Source organism: Apus apus, chromosome 2 (genome assembly GCF_020740795.1).
Source record: "Apus apus isolate bApuApu2 chromosome 2, bApuApu2.pri.cur, whole genome shotgun sequence".
Taxonomy (NCBI): domain Eukaryota; kingdom Metazoa; phylum Chordata; class Aves; order Apodiformes; family Apodidae; genus Apus; species Apus apus.
Window position 1 is genome coordinate 88,703,589 of NC_067283.1, and position 21,696 is coordinate 88,725,284.

The 21,696-nt window shown below is 36.8% G+C and overlaps 1 protein-coding gene across 2 annotated transcripts in view; it reads right to left on the bottom strand.

Moving 5' to 3' along the window:
• Window positions 1-21,696, bottom strand: part of TMEM245 (transmembrane protein 245) — an 84,320-nt gene that overhangs the window by 26,713 nt on the left and 35,911 nt on the right. For both annotated transcript variants that reach the window (XM_051610524.1, XM_051610523.1), the window contains 7 exons: window positions 20,742-20,846; window positions 19,387-19,469; window positions 17,982-18,072; window positions 17,120-17,218; window positions 13,841-13,972; window positions 5,364-5,486; window positions 2,854-2,999 (listed from right to left, as the gene is read on the bottom strand). In XM_051610524.1, the coding sequence (XP_051466484.1) occupies window positions 2,854-2,999; window positions 5,364-5,486; window positions 13,841-13,972; window positions 17,120-17,218; window positions 17,982-18,072; window positions 19,387-19,469; window positions 20,742-20,846 (779 nt within the window). The remainder of the gene's footprint in view (window positions 1-2,853; window positions 3,000-5,363; window positions 5,487-13,840; window positions 13,973-17,119; window positions 17,219-17,981; window positions 18,073-19,386; window positions 19,470-20,741; window positions 20,847-21,696) is intronic.

Genomic DNA, 21,696 nt, shown 5'->3' on the forward strand with positions numbered 1-21,696 from the left:
CAAAGCTCTGCTCATTCCCAGCACCTGATAATGTGCTGTTGGCATTTTGCCTCCTTTCTGTCCTGCACGAACACATTTCCTAGCAAAGGCTGGGAGGGCATTTTAGCCCATGGCTTGCAGCCGTCAAGTCTTGGACTCCCTTCAGCTTCTTTACAACTCCTGCAGTAACACCACAACTGCATCTTTTTTCTCCCACTACTGAAGTGCAAATTTAACATCTGAAGTATTATGACAGAAAGAGTCATGTGGCTTAAAATAGGCTGGAAAGGTGTTCTTACTCCAATACAGCTTGTAATCAATCCACGCATACAGAGAACTTTGACTGTCTTTGAAACTTTCCCCCTTGTTCTCCTCACAAATAAAAGACAAAGGACCAAAAGAAACAAAATTCCTTCACCATATCCAAGTTTCCTAGTGCTTTTCTAAACACATTTTAAGTATAAGAGAAGATGAAGTGATTGACAACAGGGAATGGGTACTTTCATGTTGTTTGGTCCATGAATAACAGAGATAAAATTGCAGGAGGATCCCTGCCCCTCAGGATAGAACTAGTTAGGCGTACTCTTAGCGCTGTGCATGTGCTATGTCCTGCTGAAGTGTAGTGAGAACAGAGCTGATACCTTTCAAGATTTATAACCTGATCTTTCTATGCTTTTCATCATCTTGAATGCATGAATATTTTGAGGCTGAATTCATTCTGTGTAATTCCATCACAGCCTAATGATAAAGTGACTGTACAAGTCTCATTATTTGATAATTTATAATACAAATGAGCCTCTTCATCCAATCCTACCACCAAGCATCAGTGTCCATTTTATGTGCCTTTTATACATGAGGTGAACAAGCTGTTTTTAGGTTCCTTCTGTTGTAGCGACAACTAATCTTCAAAAACAAAGGATAACTGCTGCTTTGTGACAAAATAAATGGCTTGAAGTAGAAACTGTTTTTCATACGTCAACAAGCTGAGCATGCGTAAACTCTTGGGAATTTTATACTATACTCTTTGTATTTACGTACTGAATATCATAATAAGCATTGAGTGGAATGCAAGCTAATCTAGAAGTATTACGATAAATCCTTAGATACAACTGCACAATGGAAGTTCTGAAAATCTCAGAAAAAGCATTCCAAAGAATTCAAATAAGGCAGCAAGTACATGGCCACTCTCAACAAACAAATACTAATGGCTGATTCAGGCAACATTAATGAACACAGAGTTCCTCTGTGTATGATAAGCAACTTCACGTTTAATACAGTCCAAACATTGGCTTTTTCTCATCACATTTGCAGTTACTGATGCATGCTGGCTCTTAGATCCTACCATTTCCCTGTGCCTTCTGTAATATTTTCTTTCCACCATTCTAAACTGACCAGTTTCTTGGGTCACCTTTGTCACAGACCAATAAACTTAAAACCACATTTAATACACGGCTCCTTGCAGAATACCCATGCCCAGAGAAGCCATATCCTATTTTTTGACACATTTCCCCCTCCACCAAGACCTAAAGAGAAAAAATTTTGGGACAAGTTTCAGCTTCTAAATCTGCTTGTGTTCTTCAGAAGAGACAGAACTGAGATACTAACCATGTGGTAAATGAAAACTCAATAGTAGTTACTGAAGAAAAGGGCTATTAACTTTTTGGCAGAGGTCCAAATTTGTTGCTATCTACTGGGATTGCCCCTTTGTTTCAAACATCTAAAGCAGTTATCATTGCTGTTCAGGATCTTATGCAGCATGATCTAACCTTCCCGTTGTTAAAACATACCTAGAAACTGCTGAATTCCACAAGAAATAACAACACTCACTTGCAACATACACCTAATAACAACGGCAAACCTTTGGAAAGCAATTCTAATACACTGCCAGTTTAAAGTCTATTTTTGTTTCATATATATGTGCAAGATGACACAGAAAGCAGTGGTCTAAAAGACAATGGTTGTATAAAATTTAGCATGGAGTCTGTCGACTTTGTGCAGTCCAACTGTCTCGAGTAAGTGAGCTATGACTTAAATACCTTATTTACAATCCATTTATTACATCACCAACATGTTAGTGTTGCTAACACGTGAAAGCTGACAGTTTAATTCATCTGTGATGAATGAAATACATTACCACCCTAAAAACTGCCTTATTGTGAAATCTCAGTGAACCATATATACAAAAAAAAACAAACCTCCTTTAATTCCTGTAGCAGTTTAAAGGTGAAACACAGGAGAGGTTTCTAAGCATGAAACACTGCACTCTGGGTGCACTCTGGAGGAGCAATACAGTAGTGTTTTAAGTGGGATAAGGAGAGTGCTCCCCTCTTGTTCCCTTTGGTGTAATTGGTTCATGGAGATCATGAACAAGTTTTCTGTCAGATTAAACTGAAGTGGAAAATGCAGTCCAGGAGCATATCTAACGCACTCCAGCTGCAAATGGGTACTTAGTCCCCAGGATTAGGCTAAAAATAGTCCAAACCAAGTAACTCTGAAATGCATAGAAGTACAGATCCCAGGTTCTCCATTTCAGCTGTCTTGCTATATGGATCCGCTTCTGCTGAGCTGCGCTGTTAACGCCAATGTAGCTGCAAACACACTGCTTCCTGATGGGCTGGGAATGTGATGGGTTCATCAGTCATCTAAAATACCAGTATTCACTACAGCAAGGACCTGAAATTCTTTTTAGGCAAGTCCAACCAAATTGCTCTTTTAACAACCAAGGGGGAAAATCATCAATGCTAGGTTCTTGAAAATCTTTCAGATTTGCAACTTGTCTTTGAAACATAAGCTGTTGTAATTGTTAAGTATTTGTAGTTTAACATCAAATTTTAAAAATAATTTTCCAGAAAGGGCAAGAAATCAACAACATACCTTATGGCTTCCTCCACAGATTGGCCAACTATATTTGAGGAGGGACCTGGCTGTGACAAAGGTGTCAGGCTTATCACCCACTTTACTGGCTTGTAGTATTCATCACTGGAACTCAACAGGTAGAAAAGTGTGGTCAGAAAAATCACCTGCAAAGCACATTGGAGTTCTGAATTAAAGTGCAATAAATACTTTCCAGAATGACAGTACACAGCTGTGCTTTAGATATTGAACTTCATTGGAAAGGAACAAGAAACTATTCCACAAGCTTGCACTTAGAGAAACACAGAGCTAGAAGAGCAATTTTCTCCCCCATTCCACAAAGGACAAAAATAGCTAATTATTATAAAACTTTTAGTCCTGTTGAACTTCTTCCTAAAGTCACACCTAGATCACGCAGGTTTTTTCCAGCATGTTTAGCAGATCAAAGAATTGCTGAATAGTAACATCTATTCTTAAAAAAAACAAAAAACCACCAAATAAATCTGAGTTGTCTCAAGAATCATTATGCAGATAGATATCACTTATGAATTAAACAAAAACTCAAAAACAATACTTATAATACTTCTTAGACTGGCAATCCTGACTGAATACTCCTCCTAAGTTCGAAGATGAGTCTCAGCAGAAGTGGTGACACTTCCACTGTTCCAGTTTAAAGACCAAAAAAAAAAATATACAACCAGACTGTATTAGCTTCCTGTATGTTGAAGCCCACTATGCTTTCCTTATTTTCTTGTTATTGTGCTCAGCAACTTCTTGGGCTATGCATACATCACAGAGACGTGTCCAGCTCGAAACAGAATACCTCAAACAAGGAAAACCCACTCTGTGCACCAAAGGTAAACCATGGTTTATATTTCCCTCATCTGCAAGCCTTAAATCTTTTTCATTTTGATAAGAAAAAAAATTGCTTCTTATTTCCAATCTACTCCTCATGTCCTAGAATAAATCACATCTTAATCTTTTGATAAGTCAAACAGCCTGACCTCCATTAGGTCTCTTACTTTCAAGCATTTTACCCAGTTTGCAGACACCTCATGCCCTTTTCCTGCATTGTCTCTAAACACAAAAATATGCAGACAGCACAAAAGGCAGTATTCCATTACAAGTCTCAAGAACGCCATCCATTTCTCTGTTCCCAATTCCTTTCCACTCAGTGAAACGCTACTGCTACTTTCCCCTACTCTCCCAGCCTTTCCCTTGGCAGTCACACTCACCTGTCCACCTACTGTGACCCCTTTCCAAAACATTACACACAGGTGTAGGCTGTATTCCATTTTCCCAGGTGCATAACTTCCACCTTGGGTGATAAATCAATCTATCAACTAAACCAAGCCACTACATCAGCACATTTTGACACACTATTAATATTTATTTTGAGATAATAGAACAAACAACTGAACTAGGCCTTGGTTTAACAGGAAATAATCCAATGCCAGTAGCAACATCATCTATGTTTTGTTCCAAGACAACCCACACAGCTACCATGGAATGCTGTTACATGTTACTTCAATTTTGCAGCTTTGTCTACAAAGACCTCCCTCCTGAGCAAGCATCAATGAAAGCAATGAAGTTAAACTGGCAAAACAACTTTGCTTTCTAACAAAAATTTTTGAATCCTGAACTAAAAACCAGGACATGAGTTTCAGTCAAGCTTCCAGTATCAGTATTTGTTTAGTTAAAACAGGAAGAAGTCCCAGGCCACTGTCTGAGATGGTGACAAGCTTTGAGCTCTGTTCCAGATTGCCTTAGAAGATTTTTAATTTAAATAACTGCTGTCACAGCAAATGAGAAGGAAGAAGTTAAGAAGTTAACTCTACCATTACAAATTACTCCATACAGCTGTGGCATTCAGAAACAAAAGAAACTATAAACATATATCTCACATAATACACTAAAAAGTAATGCAACCGTTAAATAAAGTTTCTTTAATAAAAATATTTCAGAGACAACTAGTGTGCACAATAACATCAATAAAGAATTAACTTTGCACAGGAAGCATTCTGTAATTAGGAGCTCACAGAAATTAAATTAATAGAAGCTCCCATAACCCCCTCACACAGATTTGCTAAATATACCAAAAGAAAAAGGGAATATAAGGTAATCCTTATGAAACACATACATTTCCTGACATTTACCTGTAACTATTCTTCTCCTTTTCCAAGACCATTGATTTCTTTAAGGATATGCATATGACGACAAGCAATTAGATCACAGTAGTTATGCAGGATATCACAAGTTACAGCTCAGCAAATTCAAGGTTTGGAAGAGCAGTCCATGAAAAGAATGACAGGAAGACTGCCAGATCCTAAATATCGAGGTTACCCACAAATCTTGCCCTTTGCTAGACTGGCCCCCAAATAACATATTGGAAAGCTAGAAAATCTTAAAGAATTTTGGTATAAGGTTAGAGGTATTTTCAATGCTTTAAGTTGGATTTCTCATTGTTTCAACATGTGCAATTAGGTTCCTCTAGTAAAAGAGGCCATATAAACCAACGATGTCCTACTTACCACTGAAAGCACAAAATTGAGAAGAGCTGTTCCACTATGGAAGAGGATTGTCACTAATGTTGTAACTGTTGTAAACAAGAGGCTCACATTGCGACTCATCACTATCCACAGAGATTCCAGGATCTAGAAAAGGAGTGAAAAGCAAAGAAAGTCAGGCTCTGGATGGTATTAGCTAGAACAGAGAAATGCTTACAGAGTGATTCATCTCTATCAAGCAATACAACAATGACACTTTTTAAAAAAAATCGTCTTCCCTCACTCCTAAATTACAGCAGGTAATATCAAATGAAAGCACCTACTTTGCCAAAGACAAGCTACTAACTAGGTAGATGGTTACAGGTTTTAGAATTTTTCTTCCAATGCTCAAAATTATTTCATTCTGTAAAACTGCAAAAAAAAACTAGATGCAGAGACACTTAATTAATGTGATTAACATCACCATCAACTGAAAGCAGATCTTGTGTGGGGAGAGAAGAGTCACCTTTTCAAAAGCAGAAATGCTAAAACACTAAATGCAAGAAGCAACATCCCAAGATAGAAATAAATCTAAAGACAGCTTCAAATCAAATAATAGAACTATTACTTTAAGAAATTTGTTTTTAAAATGTTTTATTTTAATGGGATGTGTAATTTTATAATGTCTGCAGACAAATAATTACGTTGTGATTTTGAGTAGGGACACATCAGTTAGTGAAGCAGTTGTGGAAAATAAATCAAATGATGCTAGACAACATATTAGATTTTGTATTAGCTAGAGAAACTCATTGCTTACTAGTTTCAAACAGTAAAAGGTAGTTTTGAGATATGCCTTTAAACACAGAATACCCACTTCTGCCAAATTAGCATATGTATGGATGCAAACACATCAATCTGAATAGGGCAGCCACTTCATGAGACAGTAAGGACATAAAGGCATGGTATGGCACAGTGCATGGAGGCATTCTAAACACAATGCACAGTAGTTTCATAACAAATATTTAATTCAGAAGGAATACAGTAAGAACATATACAAATAATCAAGGTTACAAACAAAAAGCCATTCCTTCTTTCATACTAGCTAATACAACTGTCAAAACTTAAAGATATGACACAAAAGCCCTTCTCCAAGCTCAGAGCTCCAAGTGAAGACTTTAAAACTAGTAATAGTTACTCTTGGTTTAATGTCTTAATCAATTAGACAATTAAACAGACAAAATAAACCTCCAAATAAAAACCCAAACCTCAGTAGTTGGCATTCATAGAACAGACAAAGGAGTGTGAGCCATATGATCACCTCTCCTTCGGAAATGAGTGAAACATAGAAGATACTTACTAAGCATAAACTTGGGAGGGAGGAAGTGCTGGGGAAGTGACAGGGAATTATAACACATAGTAAAAACCAGAAAGATCTACATAGTCCTGCTTCTTACTATCTAACAAGAATTATGAATTTTAATGCTAATCTTCTGAACAATTTTTATTAGTCTCTCTTGAGAGCTCAGGTGAGGTGAGAAGTGGACATTCTGCTGAAAAATGTTCTCCTGCTAGTACCTGTTCCTTTCCTTCTTCCATGGATTAAGAATTCAATCTGAGGGTACAGCAGTGTTATAAGTTCATGCAGCCACCAGGTAATGTTATTTCATGTACATTATGCTATGAGGACTGTAAACAAAGAGGACAGACGTTTTCAAGGCAACCATTTATAGCTAAAGCAAAGGCCTTTCAGATGGTTTTCACCAAGAATAGTACTGCCATTGCTAATAACAGGCCATAACTTGTATGCTAACTGCAAGGCTCCAATCCCAGATGGTTATGCCTCTTACTGGAAACTGGACTGTGAACAGGAGCTTAGTGTCACAGGCCTCTTATGATGTGGAGATTAAACAAACAGCAGCAGCAATGGCCTTGAAAACAGGTACATAGGTTGAAACAAAGGCCCCTGAAACACAAGTAGTTAATCAATGAAGATAGTATTGAAGACACCCAATCTTTAAGAGCTAAGAAAAGTCTGCTTTTGCATTAAGAAAAAGCATTAGCAACTAAAGAAGGAGGAGCAAGAGAAGCTCAAACATGCAAACAGGATAAGGCACTTGCCATGACCTGGAAAAGTAATGCCTCTGAATATCACACAGTATATAGTCCAGAGCAGAGGTGAAGGGGTGGAAATTGCCCAGAAAAAAAACTCCACCTTATAAAAGGACAAGCTCCTTCATTTGAGGGGCAAAGATGTCCATTTCAGTTCCAGCTTTCTGTATTTAAGAGCTCTAAGCCTGCTCACTTCTCTGACTCAGACCATCAAGGAGAGTGGCTAAACTAAACAGCAACACCACAATGGTATTTACATTGCATATGACAGTTAAGGACTGATCACTTTAAATACGCAACAGTAACAATTAGTATGTTGGAAAACTAACCATTTGCATGAAGTGTGTTGTCAGTGAAAGCTGGTCTAGCAAAATTTTGTTTAAAAGAATAAAGGTGGCCTGATTTATCAGTCTTCTAAATACTAACCACAGCAATCCTTAATTCCCTCCCCTGCACACCATTGCTTGCAACCCAGTAGCTGTGCTGATACTCGTCAGTGACTGGTTCACCAGAGGGGCTTGTTCCATCTCCTGCAAGACAACATACACCTGGAAAAGCTTCCCTTAAAGTAGAATGGTTCTCCAGTATAGGTTGTATCTGTTTAATACTTTCCCTAGAAGCTTTAGCCTAAGGAGCTGATAACCAGGAGTATGTAACTGCAGTTAGTTTGAATGCCTTTATCATGTGGTTCAATCAATACTGGGAATGGTTCTTCTCGAAGAATATCCCTGTTAGGTAGTAATTGATTGGAACACCTGAACTAGTTATCACTACGGTTTGCTTTGGAGTAAGTGCAGATAGTGCCTTTCGTTCAGCTTCAGTATTATGAAAGTAAGTGCGTCTTTTAGGATTCATCTCCAGCTGTAAGTTCCTCTTTATATGAATGTCCTATTAAAATTTCAAGACACATGCTTATCATGGCTTATCATGACAGACATAGAAATTAATCATTACTGACTACAGTATCAGAAAGTGCTCCAATACTTCACTAACAGTCACAAAACCAAAATACCTGCACCAGAGCTCATAATACCATTTGATTCCCAGGGCATATACCACAGTTGCATGAATGAGCTCAGTCATTATGCATAAATGATTTCTAAAACCTTGCCAGCTCAGACTAGTTCTCCAAAACACAACTAAGTGTGATCGTGTATGCAATATGATACTTCTAATATTACTGCTTTTAAACAACTGAAAAACACATCCCTTTCCCCACAACATTCTTTTGTAACTAGCTGAAAGAGATCAGAGTTTAAAAGAGCTATGAAGCTGTACAGAATTCAAGACTCCCTTATCCATCACCTCGTGATGTGTCACCATCAGCATTAGTTACTGACCCTTTCCAAACTGTAGCAGGCAAGAAATCAAAATTGCACTGTTCTTAGACATCTAAGGTATCCTATTAGCTACTTAAACTGGCCAATATCTGAAAGAAAGGTTTAAAAGGCACTTGACTAACATGCTATTTGCTGAGAATAAGTCAGCAAACCCCTGGAAGCCAGGTAAGTTCATATATTTGATTATAGAGATCATTAACAGAATTAATAAGGGAAGAAAACTAGACACAAAGAGGTGTTAGGAAAAAACTTGTCCTTTCATATACTTTTAATTTTTTTTCTGTTTAGAAAGATGTGTCATCCTGACAACTGAAAAATGACAGCAATAAAACAAGTCAGTAAACCTTTAAGGTAGAAGAGACAAGCAATGGACTTTGTGAAGAATAATACAGAATGTACAAGATCAAAGGCTTCCTGCTCCAATGAAAAGCTCATTTCCAAATGTTTACTCATAAAGTTCTGGGCTAACTGTTCCAGGCTCAACAGCTTATTTTTGAAATAACATCTTTGCTAAACCTTTACATTAAATGGGAGAAAAAACAGAAACAGAAAAAGGGCTATTCTCCAGAATTCTGTCTTAGACTCTGACTGTAAAGAAATCAACTCTAAAAACATGGATCAGGCTGAATTTCACCTACCCTGAAAAAAACAACACCCATTATGAATAAGAGAGCACTAAATCTCTGAACATTTACCTAACTAGAAAAAAAATGCATGGTAGTTGAATTATTACTGTAGAATGGACAGTACTAGCTATAAACTTAGGAGATTACCTGAAGAAAATTCTCAGGGCCAGAGAAGACAGGAGGATATGTGGTTACTCAGGGAGATATTTGCAGAAACTGAAATTGTGTCAGCCTGACTTGATTGAGAAGACACAGATCAGTCATGCTAAGGACACAGATAGAGAAACCCAACTGAGATGAAGCTTGCTGTGTACATCTTAACAGGTCTTTTGTCTTCCTGTCTGGGAAAACTCTGAAAGAGAGACTGGCTGCTGGTGGAATGATGAATATTCTTGTGCAAGAAGTAAGATCAATTTAAGGAGACATTAGCAATGTCTCATTTCCCACCAAGGGACTTGTGAGTGATCATACACAGATTTAGCCAGCAGCAATTTACTTTTCCAAGGTTCCGAGCCTTCAAGAAATGGAGGAAAAGAGTATGAATGGAAAAGCAAGTAAGTGGGAAAGGAATGAAGCTTTATTTTTCAGAAATTAAATCTTTATAATCTAGCTATGTACTGAATATTTCACTCACCTGAAAAATAACCGTAGAATAGAGCATGGGGTACAAAATACATGGTGTAAGTGAGGACTCACTCTAGTTCTTTCCTCAAACTAAGAATAGGATGAAATAAACCTCACTTCAAAAACATTATCACTGGATAAACTGGTTTGTAACACTACTGGTTTTAAAGAATACTGGAAAAATCAGAAGCCGAAAGGCAGCAGGGCTGCTAACACCAAAGCTATTAGAAAAATGCAAAGTGATGATTTGGAAAAGCTTATCTTCACATTACATCTTCAGGCAATTTATGTTTATATAGTGAAATACTTTAAAATAATTAAGGTCCGTGCCTATCAAACTAGAGCTAAGTGTAGCTGCTATAATGAAAACCACATTTTGAAGGGGGTACAGAAGTATTCTGTGCTTTATCTGATACTCAGTTAAAGTACTGAATTGATGCATATTGTTACAAATTAAATGAGTGCCAGTAATTCCTCAGAACAGATATACCAGTGATTTAACTATAAACTTGCAACTCCTAACATGAAAGTTTCTTCCACTACAAGAAAGCCTGAACTGAAACACATATGTCTTCCTCTAACATTTTTCTTAAAGCAAATGCTCCTCTTACTAAAGAGGATGAACATTTCCTATGATTTCCATCAATGGAAGAGAGCTTATCTACTTGTGATTGCAATATGACACTGTCAAATAGCTGTATTTTCAGAGAATAATCTGTACTATTCTGAAATATTCCTGAAAGTTAAGGGGCTAGCAATATATCTATTCTGTGATAAAATTTAGCCTCGATCTATAATATATATCTATATTATAAACACACATTTCTTCACAATTATCTCACTGTTTTTAAATGGCCCCTCACTACAAGAAAGACATCAAGGTACTGGAGTGTGTCCAAAGCAGGGCAACAAAGCCAGTTAAGGGCCTAAAGAACAAGTGCTGTGAGGAAGGAGCATCAGAGGAAACTGGGGCTATTTAGCCTGGAGGAAAGGAGGCTGAGGGTAGACTTATCACTCTGCAACTACCTGAAAGAAGGTTGAGGTTGTAGCAAGGTGGGGGCTGGTCTCTTCTCCTGAGTATGAAGTGATAGGACGAGAGGAAATGGCCTCTGGTAGAACCAGGGGAGGCTTAGATGGGGTATTAGGAAAAATTTCTAAATTTCTTCATCAAAAGGATGGTCAGGCACTGGAACAGGCTGTTCAGGGAGGTGGTGGAATCACCATCCCTGCAGGTATTTAAAATATGTGTAGATGTGGTACTTAAGAGACATGGTTTAGTGGTGGCAGTGCTGGGTTAATGGTTGGACCTGATGATCTTAAAGGCCTTTTCCAACAAAAGAGATTCTATTAAATGGTTTGTGTTTAAAAATAAAACAACTGTCACAACAGTTTTGGGACTGCACCATGTCTTGCTATATTCTTAAGAATTGCAGGTTAGCATGGACTGCAAATGTACAAATGCAAAAAAATCCTACAGTTTGAATTATAGTTACCCTATGTAAACCCTCCCACCAATCCTGCCCCATCCCAATCCCCCACCATACAAAACACACTCAAGAACAGGAAAAAATCCTACCTGAAGTCCCACAAAACACAAGAAAATAAAAAATAATTAAAAAAAACAAAAACAAAGAAAATACATCCAAAAGAGAAAAGAAACCCCTGAAAGCAATAATCCTCATAAGTATCCACACAATTTAAAATATTGATCCTTTCCAACTCAGTATGCCATTCTATTAACTCATTGTTCCCCTTCAAAAGACCAAGAGAAAGATTTTCATGCTCTGATAAAAACATAAATCCCAAATACACTAAGCTTCCATTGTATCCTAGCATAGGTAAGCAACCTGCTTAGAAACAACAGGCTTAAGTCAAAACTATTCTTGTTTTCATCATCTCCACTTTTAATGACCTAAGCAACAGAAATACAATTTTCATTATTTTTAATTTGAAACACCAGAGTAATATTTATGCAATGCATTGTGGACGAGCAAGCCAGCCAAGAAAATGCTGCCTATAAAGAATGTGAAATCAGGATTTAGAGCTCTATACTGTGCTGAGTAGTTTACAGTCTATCATGACAGACATGAGTGTACGGAGAAAAAGGACAGGTGTTTCCCCACTGCTGCTGAGTAGTAAGTTAATGGAAATGAACACGAAAGCCAGTCAACTGCTGGCACTTTTTTTCCTAAACTTCTAAACCAGATTTTACAAGCAAAGCATGCTAACTAGATGGAAATGTTAATATTAATGTAGTTCAGTCTTAAATATTTATTTTCTTTACACTATTTGCTGCATTATTCTAGCCTATTTAGATTACTGAAGCACATTTATCATTGTGGTTTCTGAGCACTCTGCAGCAATCCTGTACATTACATGGCTAGCACCTATTGTGTAGTTTCTCCTCCTTTTCTCCCTCTTGCCTAGAAGGAAACTCCATACTGATTTTAAATGAGTTGTCCATTTTTGTAACTCAACTTTGAGAAAATATTAAAAAAATGTCACTCTTTATTGGTGCACTAAAATAGAAAGTTTATCTCAAGTTTTTCTTGATTCACATAGTCTCCTGTGATGGAATCCATAACTATTTAAGCAGTAGTTGAAGGAGGACAGAAGCAGCACACAGGCCCATCAGTCTAAAACAAGAATTGCCTTGAGGCAAATACTAGCTTTAATTGCATCCACAGAAATGTTATGTTTCAAGTTAGGAGGTATAAATGATAATTCTTCAAAAATGGATAAATAGTAACCTGAAGATACTTCAAGCCCATGACAACAGCTCAAGCCAAAGATGAATTATGTCAGGGATTGACTCTATATATTAAGCATTTCAAACTTGCAGTTTTTTAGAGAAACAGAGATGCTTCAGTTTGGATTGCTTTGAATGCTGCTTCTTTTTCTATTCATGAGGTGAAAGGTCCAGAACATTAATTCAGGAATTCACACAGTGTAAAATACTAATTTCATTCTCCATAGAACTTTCATAAAAGGAGAGAAAAAATAAGCTGCTTTCAACCCAATGAATAATAATTTGAAGAAAAAAACCCAAAAAATTGTACAAAAAAACGTATGTTTTACTTTCACAACCTCTTGGTCAATAGTTTCCTCAATTGTAACCTAGACAAATTGGTCTATTTTAAAAAGAAAAGGCTACCTAATATAAAGCATTTAAAACCAGCTTGCAGGTGACACAGTTAACAATCTCTCTCAGGAAAAGCCTGGGAAGCTAGTATTAATGAAGAGGGTTGAGAGAGCTGGGTCTGTTTAGCTTAAAGAAAAGGAGGCTGAGGGGGAATCTCATCAGTGCTTATAAACATCTAAAGGGCAGGTGTGAGGAGGATGGGGTCAGACTCCTCTCCGTGTTGTCTGGTGACAGAACAAGGGGCAATGGGCACAAACTGGAGGTTTAACCTAAATATAAGAAAATACTACATTACTCTGAGGGCAAGAGAGTACTGAACCAAGCTGCCCACGGAAGTTGTGGAGTCTCCATCCCTGGAGACAGTCAAAACCTGTCTGGACATGTTCCTGTGTAATTCACTCTATGAGATCCTGCTCTAGCAATGGGGTTGGATCAAATGATCTCCAGAGGTCCCTTCCAACCCCTACCATTCTGTGATTCTTCATCACAACCAGTTCTGCTTGATGTATGGTTATACCCTAATAGGCTTACAAAAATTGCTTATGTAATTTTAAGTAACACTAACAGAGTGTTTCCATAATGGTCAATGTACCTGAATCTGTAACCTTAGTGCTAGTCCAAAAAGGAATTTTTGTAAGTTAAAAATTAGATCAACTTGATAATAAGGGCAAAAATACACACCGAAAGAAATGTTTCTATGTTATCATGAACAAATGATGCAACATCTTGCCAGTCCAGAATATCACCAAGCCAGCTGTTTTGACGGTTTATGTGCCATTTGTGTCCTTTGTGTCTTCCAGAATGTGTTACGTTCTTGAAAAGAGAGACAAAAAGAAAACAGACATTTGAATAACTTACAGATATGAGAAAGCCACAGACTAGTGTTTTCTTAATGAGGAACAGATCCAACATGCATCTCAAAACTTAAAGCTGCTTTAACTTGCATCCTCAATACCTGGAAGTACTCTGTACACTGGAAAACTTAATGTCTAACAGAACACCGCAGTTAATCATCCCACATAATTACAGCTCTGTATATTGTACTGATTCACCTCAGTTAAACATTAGCTTTACTGCTACCTTGCTCTTTATGAAGGCACACAAGAAAGAGGTAATGATTTCAGTTAGTGCAAACACAATACTGTTTGCAACACACAACTTTTCCCAGTACAACCCACAGAGAAAAATAGAAGCAGAAGCCAAAACAAGTAGTTTTCTCACAATGAGTGTCTACTCCTCCACTTGCAATGTTCAGTCATGCAAAATCTAAAAGCTCAACTGGAAGCCAGGAGGATTTATTCTGACTACAGTTTTGTAACTGCAACGCAGCAAGACAACAGGAAATGGTCATGAGCAGAACAGGCTCGTCCTTCAGTGGCTTCACCCTAGATAGCTACCTGTTGCCCAACTGAATCACACCTGATCACCATATAGCATGACACAATTTGACTTAGTCTAGGACTGTGATAAGAGTTTCAGAGAAGGATGCCAAAACTCTAATTTAAGCAAGTCTAAGCAAACTCATTGACTACAACTAACCTTTAATAGCAAGAGACTTCTCAAGCTCTCAACTCTGATGTTTATATAAGCATCCCAGTGCTTCTGTTTAAATTTTAAAAAACCTTTAACCTTACCAGCCTGCATTCAAAATGACAGTACATCTTTTGGCATACATGGCAAGTAGTATTCCAAGCAAATTCCCAGCACCAATTTATTTACTTAAGAGCATTACATTTTCTACTTATTACCAATTCTCCCTGGATGCACTGTTACATTTGATGATGCACAATTAAAAACATTCTTTAACAATCCACAGGAACACAGAGATCTTTCTTCTGAGCTGGCAGTTTATTTAGAGCAGATACATGTAAGTAGTCAAAAATCTCCCTCCAATAGGCCTTCTGTATTTTTAACTGTATCAATAACTTATTTTCTGTTCATCTAGTTCTATTTTCAAAGACAGCTCTCACCATTATCTAGCAGAATTGGTTATCACTTGCAAATTTTGTAACATGGTTACTAATGCACATTTCAAGTTCACTGTTACTCAGCAGCTATACCGTGTTGTAGCACCTAAAAGTCTCTAGTGTAGATACGTAAGATTCAAAGAAATTGTCAGCTGGTTCCATTAAAAAAAATTTACTAGATCTTAAAAACAAACCAAAACCCCAAACCTGAATGGACTAGGAAGAGGACATTCTTGTCCTTGAAAAAAACACCATGAGTTATGCCACTGCCTTCCAGTTAGTTTATTATTCTGTTATTATTTTACTTCACTGGCTACATAGATGCAGTGGTAACTGACCTAACACAGAACTGATCTATCTAGAACCTTTTAAAATATACACTATTTGCCATCTACTGATCTTCTCAGAAAGTAGCAACTAATGGTGAAATCTACATTTTATTGGCAATTCTTCCTCAATTCTACAGCTTCTATGGACAAGTATCACCTGAGCCTGGGTTCTTCCTACAGACTACAGGAACACTATGCAGGCCTCAGAATTAAATGTAATTATTGCACTGATACAACTGAAACAGTGGGGAGCTTCAAATTTGTATGGAGAGTTTTAGATATGGTCCAGATGTCCTCCACACTGCACTATCACCTAGTTTACCTGTTTTCAGATATACTGAAGGACAATGCAAGGATATTGCAATACTACAGAAGAAAATAGCCAGATGGAAAGCACTCAGATGAGATATTTATGTGGATATGAAGTGTGATACAAGGGGCAAGATCAGAATTAAAACTCTGGAGGAGAATTCCTGCAACTCCTTCTGCCATTTTGATTTCTAGGAAAGCTGTTTCTTACCCTACCAGAAGAGTATGTACAAGAAAGAAGCCTCATAGTATTCCCTCAAATAACAGCTGCAGAAAACAAATCACATAATGCAAAGAATACAGACAGAACCTGTGCTGCATACTGCAGCAGAAAAGTACTCCTACAGGACATGTAGTGACACACAGGCCAACTGCAAGACACAGTGCAACGAACCACCCGACACGTGTTATGTTAGTAAAAGTGACAAGTTTTTCAAAAGGAGGCACTTTTCTTGGTCAAGCATTTAACACTGAGTATTCCCAAGTGCTTATGGCCAGCAAAATATATTGTAGATATAGCTTTAATTTCTCCCCATATTCCTCAACAGCATCATCCTACCTCTCCACATGCTCTTCTACATCATTATCTTGTCAGAAAAAGAAACTGGTTCTTTCCCCTGCTATTTTGAATACTATACTGAAACTCTCTTACTTATTTTGATACAAAGATCCTCTTGGATCTTTAGAGGTACTTAAAAAACTACTGTATAAAGAAAGCATTGATAAACTATAATTGCAATTCTTTAAATATAAAGAAGTATTTCAGGGGTATGACTTCTGGATTTTGATATTTCCGTTGCACCATGGCTGATAAATGACTTGCTTTTTCCTTTAAAAAGGCAAACAGCATTGCCAACATGAAAATTATTTAACTCCTATGACCTTTTCAAGATTCAGTGTGCAGAACCCATCATAGGAAGGCTAGTACAGCTGGCAAAAATGCATTGTAAGAAACTTAGTAGAAGGACAATTTCTTCCTCAAAATTTCAAGTTAAATAACAAAAGTAACACAGATCATGCAAAATACCCATTTCCTTTTCCTAAAACCTCAAGAAAAATGCAACAGAAAGCTCTTAGCTGTGAAATACTAAATATAAGACATGAGCAAAGCATAAATTAAATGGCATACATAAAACACATGTAACTACTTAAGTGAAGGTCCTAGGCCTGACTGTATTCAAACTGTGACTGTAGTAGGATCGAGCATATACATTTGAATCTTCATCCAACATTTCATTAATGTGACCTTTACTCACCCTTGCAACTTCTTGCTAGTTTCTTTCTCAGAAATGCATACTTAGCATAATAACACTAAGTGATAGCTTATAAAAATGCCATTTAAGTAAGTTACCCACCTTCACAAACCAAGAGTGATAAAGCCTGTCCCAGAGCTCTAGCACTTGTTTTTCAATGACAGCGGTGTTATTCACTTTTTCTCCTAAAATCTTATGAAGCTAAAACACATAGAAATCTGTTGTTATACATGACAGAATGAAGCTGGCATCTACTGATGAACTCCAAGCTAGATGAATCATATAATATTGTCAGTAAAGCCAGATGACTAGAAAAGCAGAGTATTAGTATGGAACATACACTTCAGAAAACATGGTTCACAAGATGAAGATTTTGTCTGTAAAAAACATTCTGCTACACTAAGCTGAGGACTTCTTTCTGCACTGGAAAAACAATGCCTTCTCTAAAATGCTTAATCGAAAATTCTTGATCATCTTTAGAGTAAATGTTTAAAATAATTTAAGATTTGTGCTAGATATCAAAACATGTAAGAATCTTAGCAAATTCTCCTGAAGAAGGTTAACTTAAATAAATAAATTATAATCTTTAAAAAATCCAATCTACCATACACAGCCCACAAAGAAATTAGAACACTGGTGGGTGGAAAAAGGAAAACTCTACATTGACTACAAATGGACAACTAAAGAAGTCATCTTTATTCTATGCATTTTTATTGGCAGTCTTACTAAAATGATGACAGATTTTTCAGCTCTTAAAAATAAATAGTCCTCTGATCAGAAAGGACTACTGAAATCACTCCCACTCTTTCTTCAACTCACAAACTACAGAGTGGAAAGAACAGATCTGTCCAAAAAACGGTTAACCACACAGAAGAGAATCACTGACAAAAATATTTTTATTTCTTTTTCATGTTATGAAACAATAAATTAAAACATTAAAAAAAGTGAGGGAGCTCACTCTTACCTTATGTGTAATCCATTCTCGGCCATATTGATACACATTATTAGCTGCTGAATTGAGAGCCTTCTGAATAACCTGGGCTTCTGGGAGCCAGCTATTTTTTTTAAAGAAGGAAAACAAAATTAACTGCTACATATTTTACACATTTCATTATACCTGAAACACATTACAAGCTAACTTTCTGAAACAACAACAAACAGTTAAGGTTAAATACATAGAAACTTACTACAGTGGTATTATTTCCTTCCACACATGAAGGGACAGACTTCCTCATAAGCAAAGCACAAATCTAAGATGCCATTGCAAAACAAACACTACTCAACACAACACATGCCATGAGGAAATAAACAAGCATATTTTGAAGTGCTTTCTACTGATTTTGATTACTTAAGTATTTCTATAGAGTGTATTACCATAGCATTTATTAACTACATCTTTTTAGTTCTGCTTTTGAAATTTTCTCTTGCTCTTATAATAGCATGCGCTTCCTTTCAATCCTGTTAAGCCATCATGGCTTTTGTTCAGAAAGTGCTCTTGAAAAAAGTCTATCATTCTTGTCCATTAGACAATTCTTTTTACCTGGTAAGTGTCTGGGCTCACCTTTACTCAATACCTGGTTAGCTGAAGCAGAACAAAAGCCAATTGGAACATTGTCTGCCCAAAATCACTCTCCTCAATCTTACCTATTCCCCCTCTTGTTCATTCAGCCACTTCTTTGCTCACCAGGGTGTCCCTGTTTTTCTCTGTGTGCATTTCTCTAAAAATCTTTCTCCCTTACTATTTCCCTTGATGTTTCCTTTAATCATTACACAGACCATATCTTACTAACTTCTCACTGCATACACTATACACATCCTCTCTTAATAGGAACAATCCTTCCCAACTGATTCATAACCACCTCATCCCCTCCCCTCCACCATTCTTTCCATCCACAAACTCTTTTTCAGTTCACTCCAAAAACATTTTCTTGAACAAGTATTTCCTCAAAGGCATTCTGCAACCATCTCTCCACATTAAAAAAATACTTCAGCTCTCATCTCACAACCTTCTACAAAAAACATTCTTTGCCATTACTTTTCTTTTGGAAGTAAAGGGCAAAAGAATACTGAGCTCATTTTTTCTCTGCTTTATGCCAGTTTTTCTCCAAAAGTATAACTAGAAAAGTCTATACAGCCATTTTTCTCCACTAAAGTCCAACTGGTCCTCAAATGAGATACCACATTGACAGTTTTCCAGAGTAACACACAAACACTACTGCTGTCTCACAGTTTAGCTTTTTCATCTGCCTGCAACCATCACTCCCATTCCTGCTCACCTAGGTGATTTTTTAAATTTAAAACTTTGTGTAAGAGCACCTGGAAACTTGTTCATCCACCCTATACTATTCGCTTAACTTCAGCATTCTTACTTTGCCCATTCTGGGTGACTGGCTACTGTCTCATTGATCAGGCTGCTTGTGACTTGAATCAAGTGAACGCTCTCTTGATGTACCTAAATTAAAGAGAGACAGGAGAAATGTTATGCAATGCAAACTAGAACTCTTCCTACATTAAGACAAGCTTTCCCCCTCCCCCCCCTTTTTTTTTTTCCCTGGAGGGGGAAGGGGAAGAGGGGGTGACCAGTTTGTATACGTACATTGAAAGAATAATTCTCCCCATGCAGACAAATCACTATGAAGAATGAAGTGTCATTAACCCAAAAAAGCTGTCAATAATCATCAATCTGTTCTGACAAATTTGGTTACATACTATATGACTAGTAATAGCAAATGGAAATTTAAACCTCATCTCAGTGGAAAAAGACTCTAACAATACAGCTGCTTGTGAGGGAAGTACTAAAAAATGCAAAGCACAATTCAGATACACCTTTTTAAGCCATGGATCAAAGAAGTGTAAAAATGAATGAATGTTCAGCTCCAACATGACCAACCATTCTATGAAGTGCCTCACAAGAATGAAGAAAGACAGCTTTTATAAATATCTTAATGTTCCTTTCACAAATATAAGGAAGGTCTAGGCAGGAATGTTTGCAAAACTTTTAAAGCTTTCAGTTTTAAGGACTCAACATTATATAAGACTACATTTTGGAAAAAGGAGATTGACATCAGAATCCACTGATTTTTTTTCTGTAACTGTATTCAAGGCAAACATTCAAACTCTATTGACTGCTCTGAGTATGAACATAGGTTCCTAAAAAAAAATTAAGTACGTGAGTGACCTCTTCTGGTGAGCAAAAAAACACCCAACCATAAGCCAAAAAGCAATTTCAGAGCACTTTATCATGAATCTAAGCATATTTAAACTCAGAACAGGATACCAAGAGGGTATTACAGGCAATTACACAAACTAACTGGCAAATACACCTTAAGTATTTTACAAATATGTTTCCGATGCAAGGTAAATTAAAAAGAAGAAATTCTAAGTGGCTCTTGACATCTACAATTAAAGTGTAACAGGATGCAAAACAAATCAGCTTCTGTAATATATAAGCTAATAATTTTTATACGAGAATAAATTTGGATTTCCAAGTGTCTATATATTCGTTTTGTCACATATGTAAATACACTTACAAATACAAATAAACACAAATTTTAAAATGTTTACATATAAGTTAAGTCTTGGAATGGTAACAAGTTCAACTACAGAGCATTTAGCTGCTAATTTTTTTATTATTATTTAAACTATACATTTTAAAAAAAATATCAGTAACTTTCATTCAGCAGTTAAAATGACTTCTATGATTACATCCCTTAGCACACTGTACCTTTGCAGTGAGGAGCAGGGCTAGCAGAAGGGTTCCTATCACTAGCAAAAATATTATGAAAATGCTGATTATTTTATCTAGCATTTTCTCCAACCACACGATCACCTGTGCAGGAAAAAAGAAAAACACAAATCATAACATGTAAATCAAGCTTTAATTTAAGCAATGCTATATGCTCTATGACAGTATTGTTATCTTTATTTAAAATCTGTGCAGAATCAGGCTCTAATGAAACAGCATTTATGCCCAAGCTTGGAGATGAACAACTAACAAGCAATGTTAGCATGGTTAAGGTCATGGTATGACATGTGATTTTGCAAACAACATTAACACATTACCACAAGACACAGCAAGCTCTCTGAAAAGCAAGCATTAATTCAATTTACTTACTAGACCTAAAGAAGCTAGCATTCATGTCAGCTATGAACCTAGATATTTGTCTTTGTTTCTTCTCCTTCAGCAACCTGGAAACTTATGGACAGTATCTGCACAGGACTTGGAAGCTATTAAGGTATACTGTAAAGTACAATCACAACTTTCAAATCTCAACAGCTAATGGCCATCTAAACAACAAATCAGGTATTTCTGCAAGTAATCACATTTTTAAAGCTGCTCATCAGCTTCTGAACTGAAATTGGACTGGAGGTTTTCTGCATTATTGAATACCAGGCAAATCAGTCAGCACTGACTGTTTCTATCCACATTTAATCCTGAACATGCATCAGCTAAGCCTACTGATAGAGGAAACAGGCATGTGTGTTGTTCTGTCAGTTCATGGAAAGGTCCATTCTACACATCCACAAACAAATAATGATACCACTTAATATTAAAGCAATTCTGGCAATGCCATTCAAAACAATAAAACTACCCAGCCACGCAACTTGCAGAGTCCTTTAAAATAGTGCAAGCTGAGCTTCCTTTCATACACAAACTGACTGTTAACATAAAAAGCTGT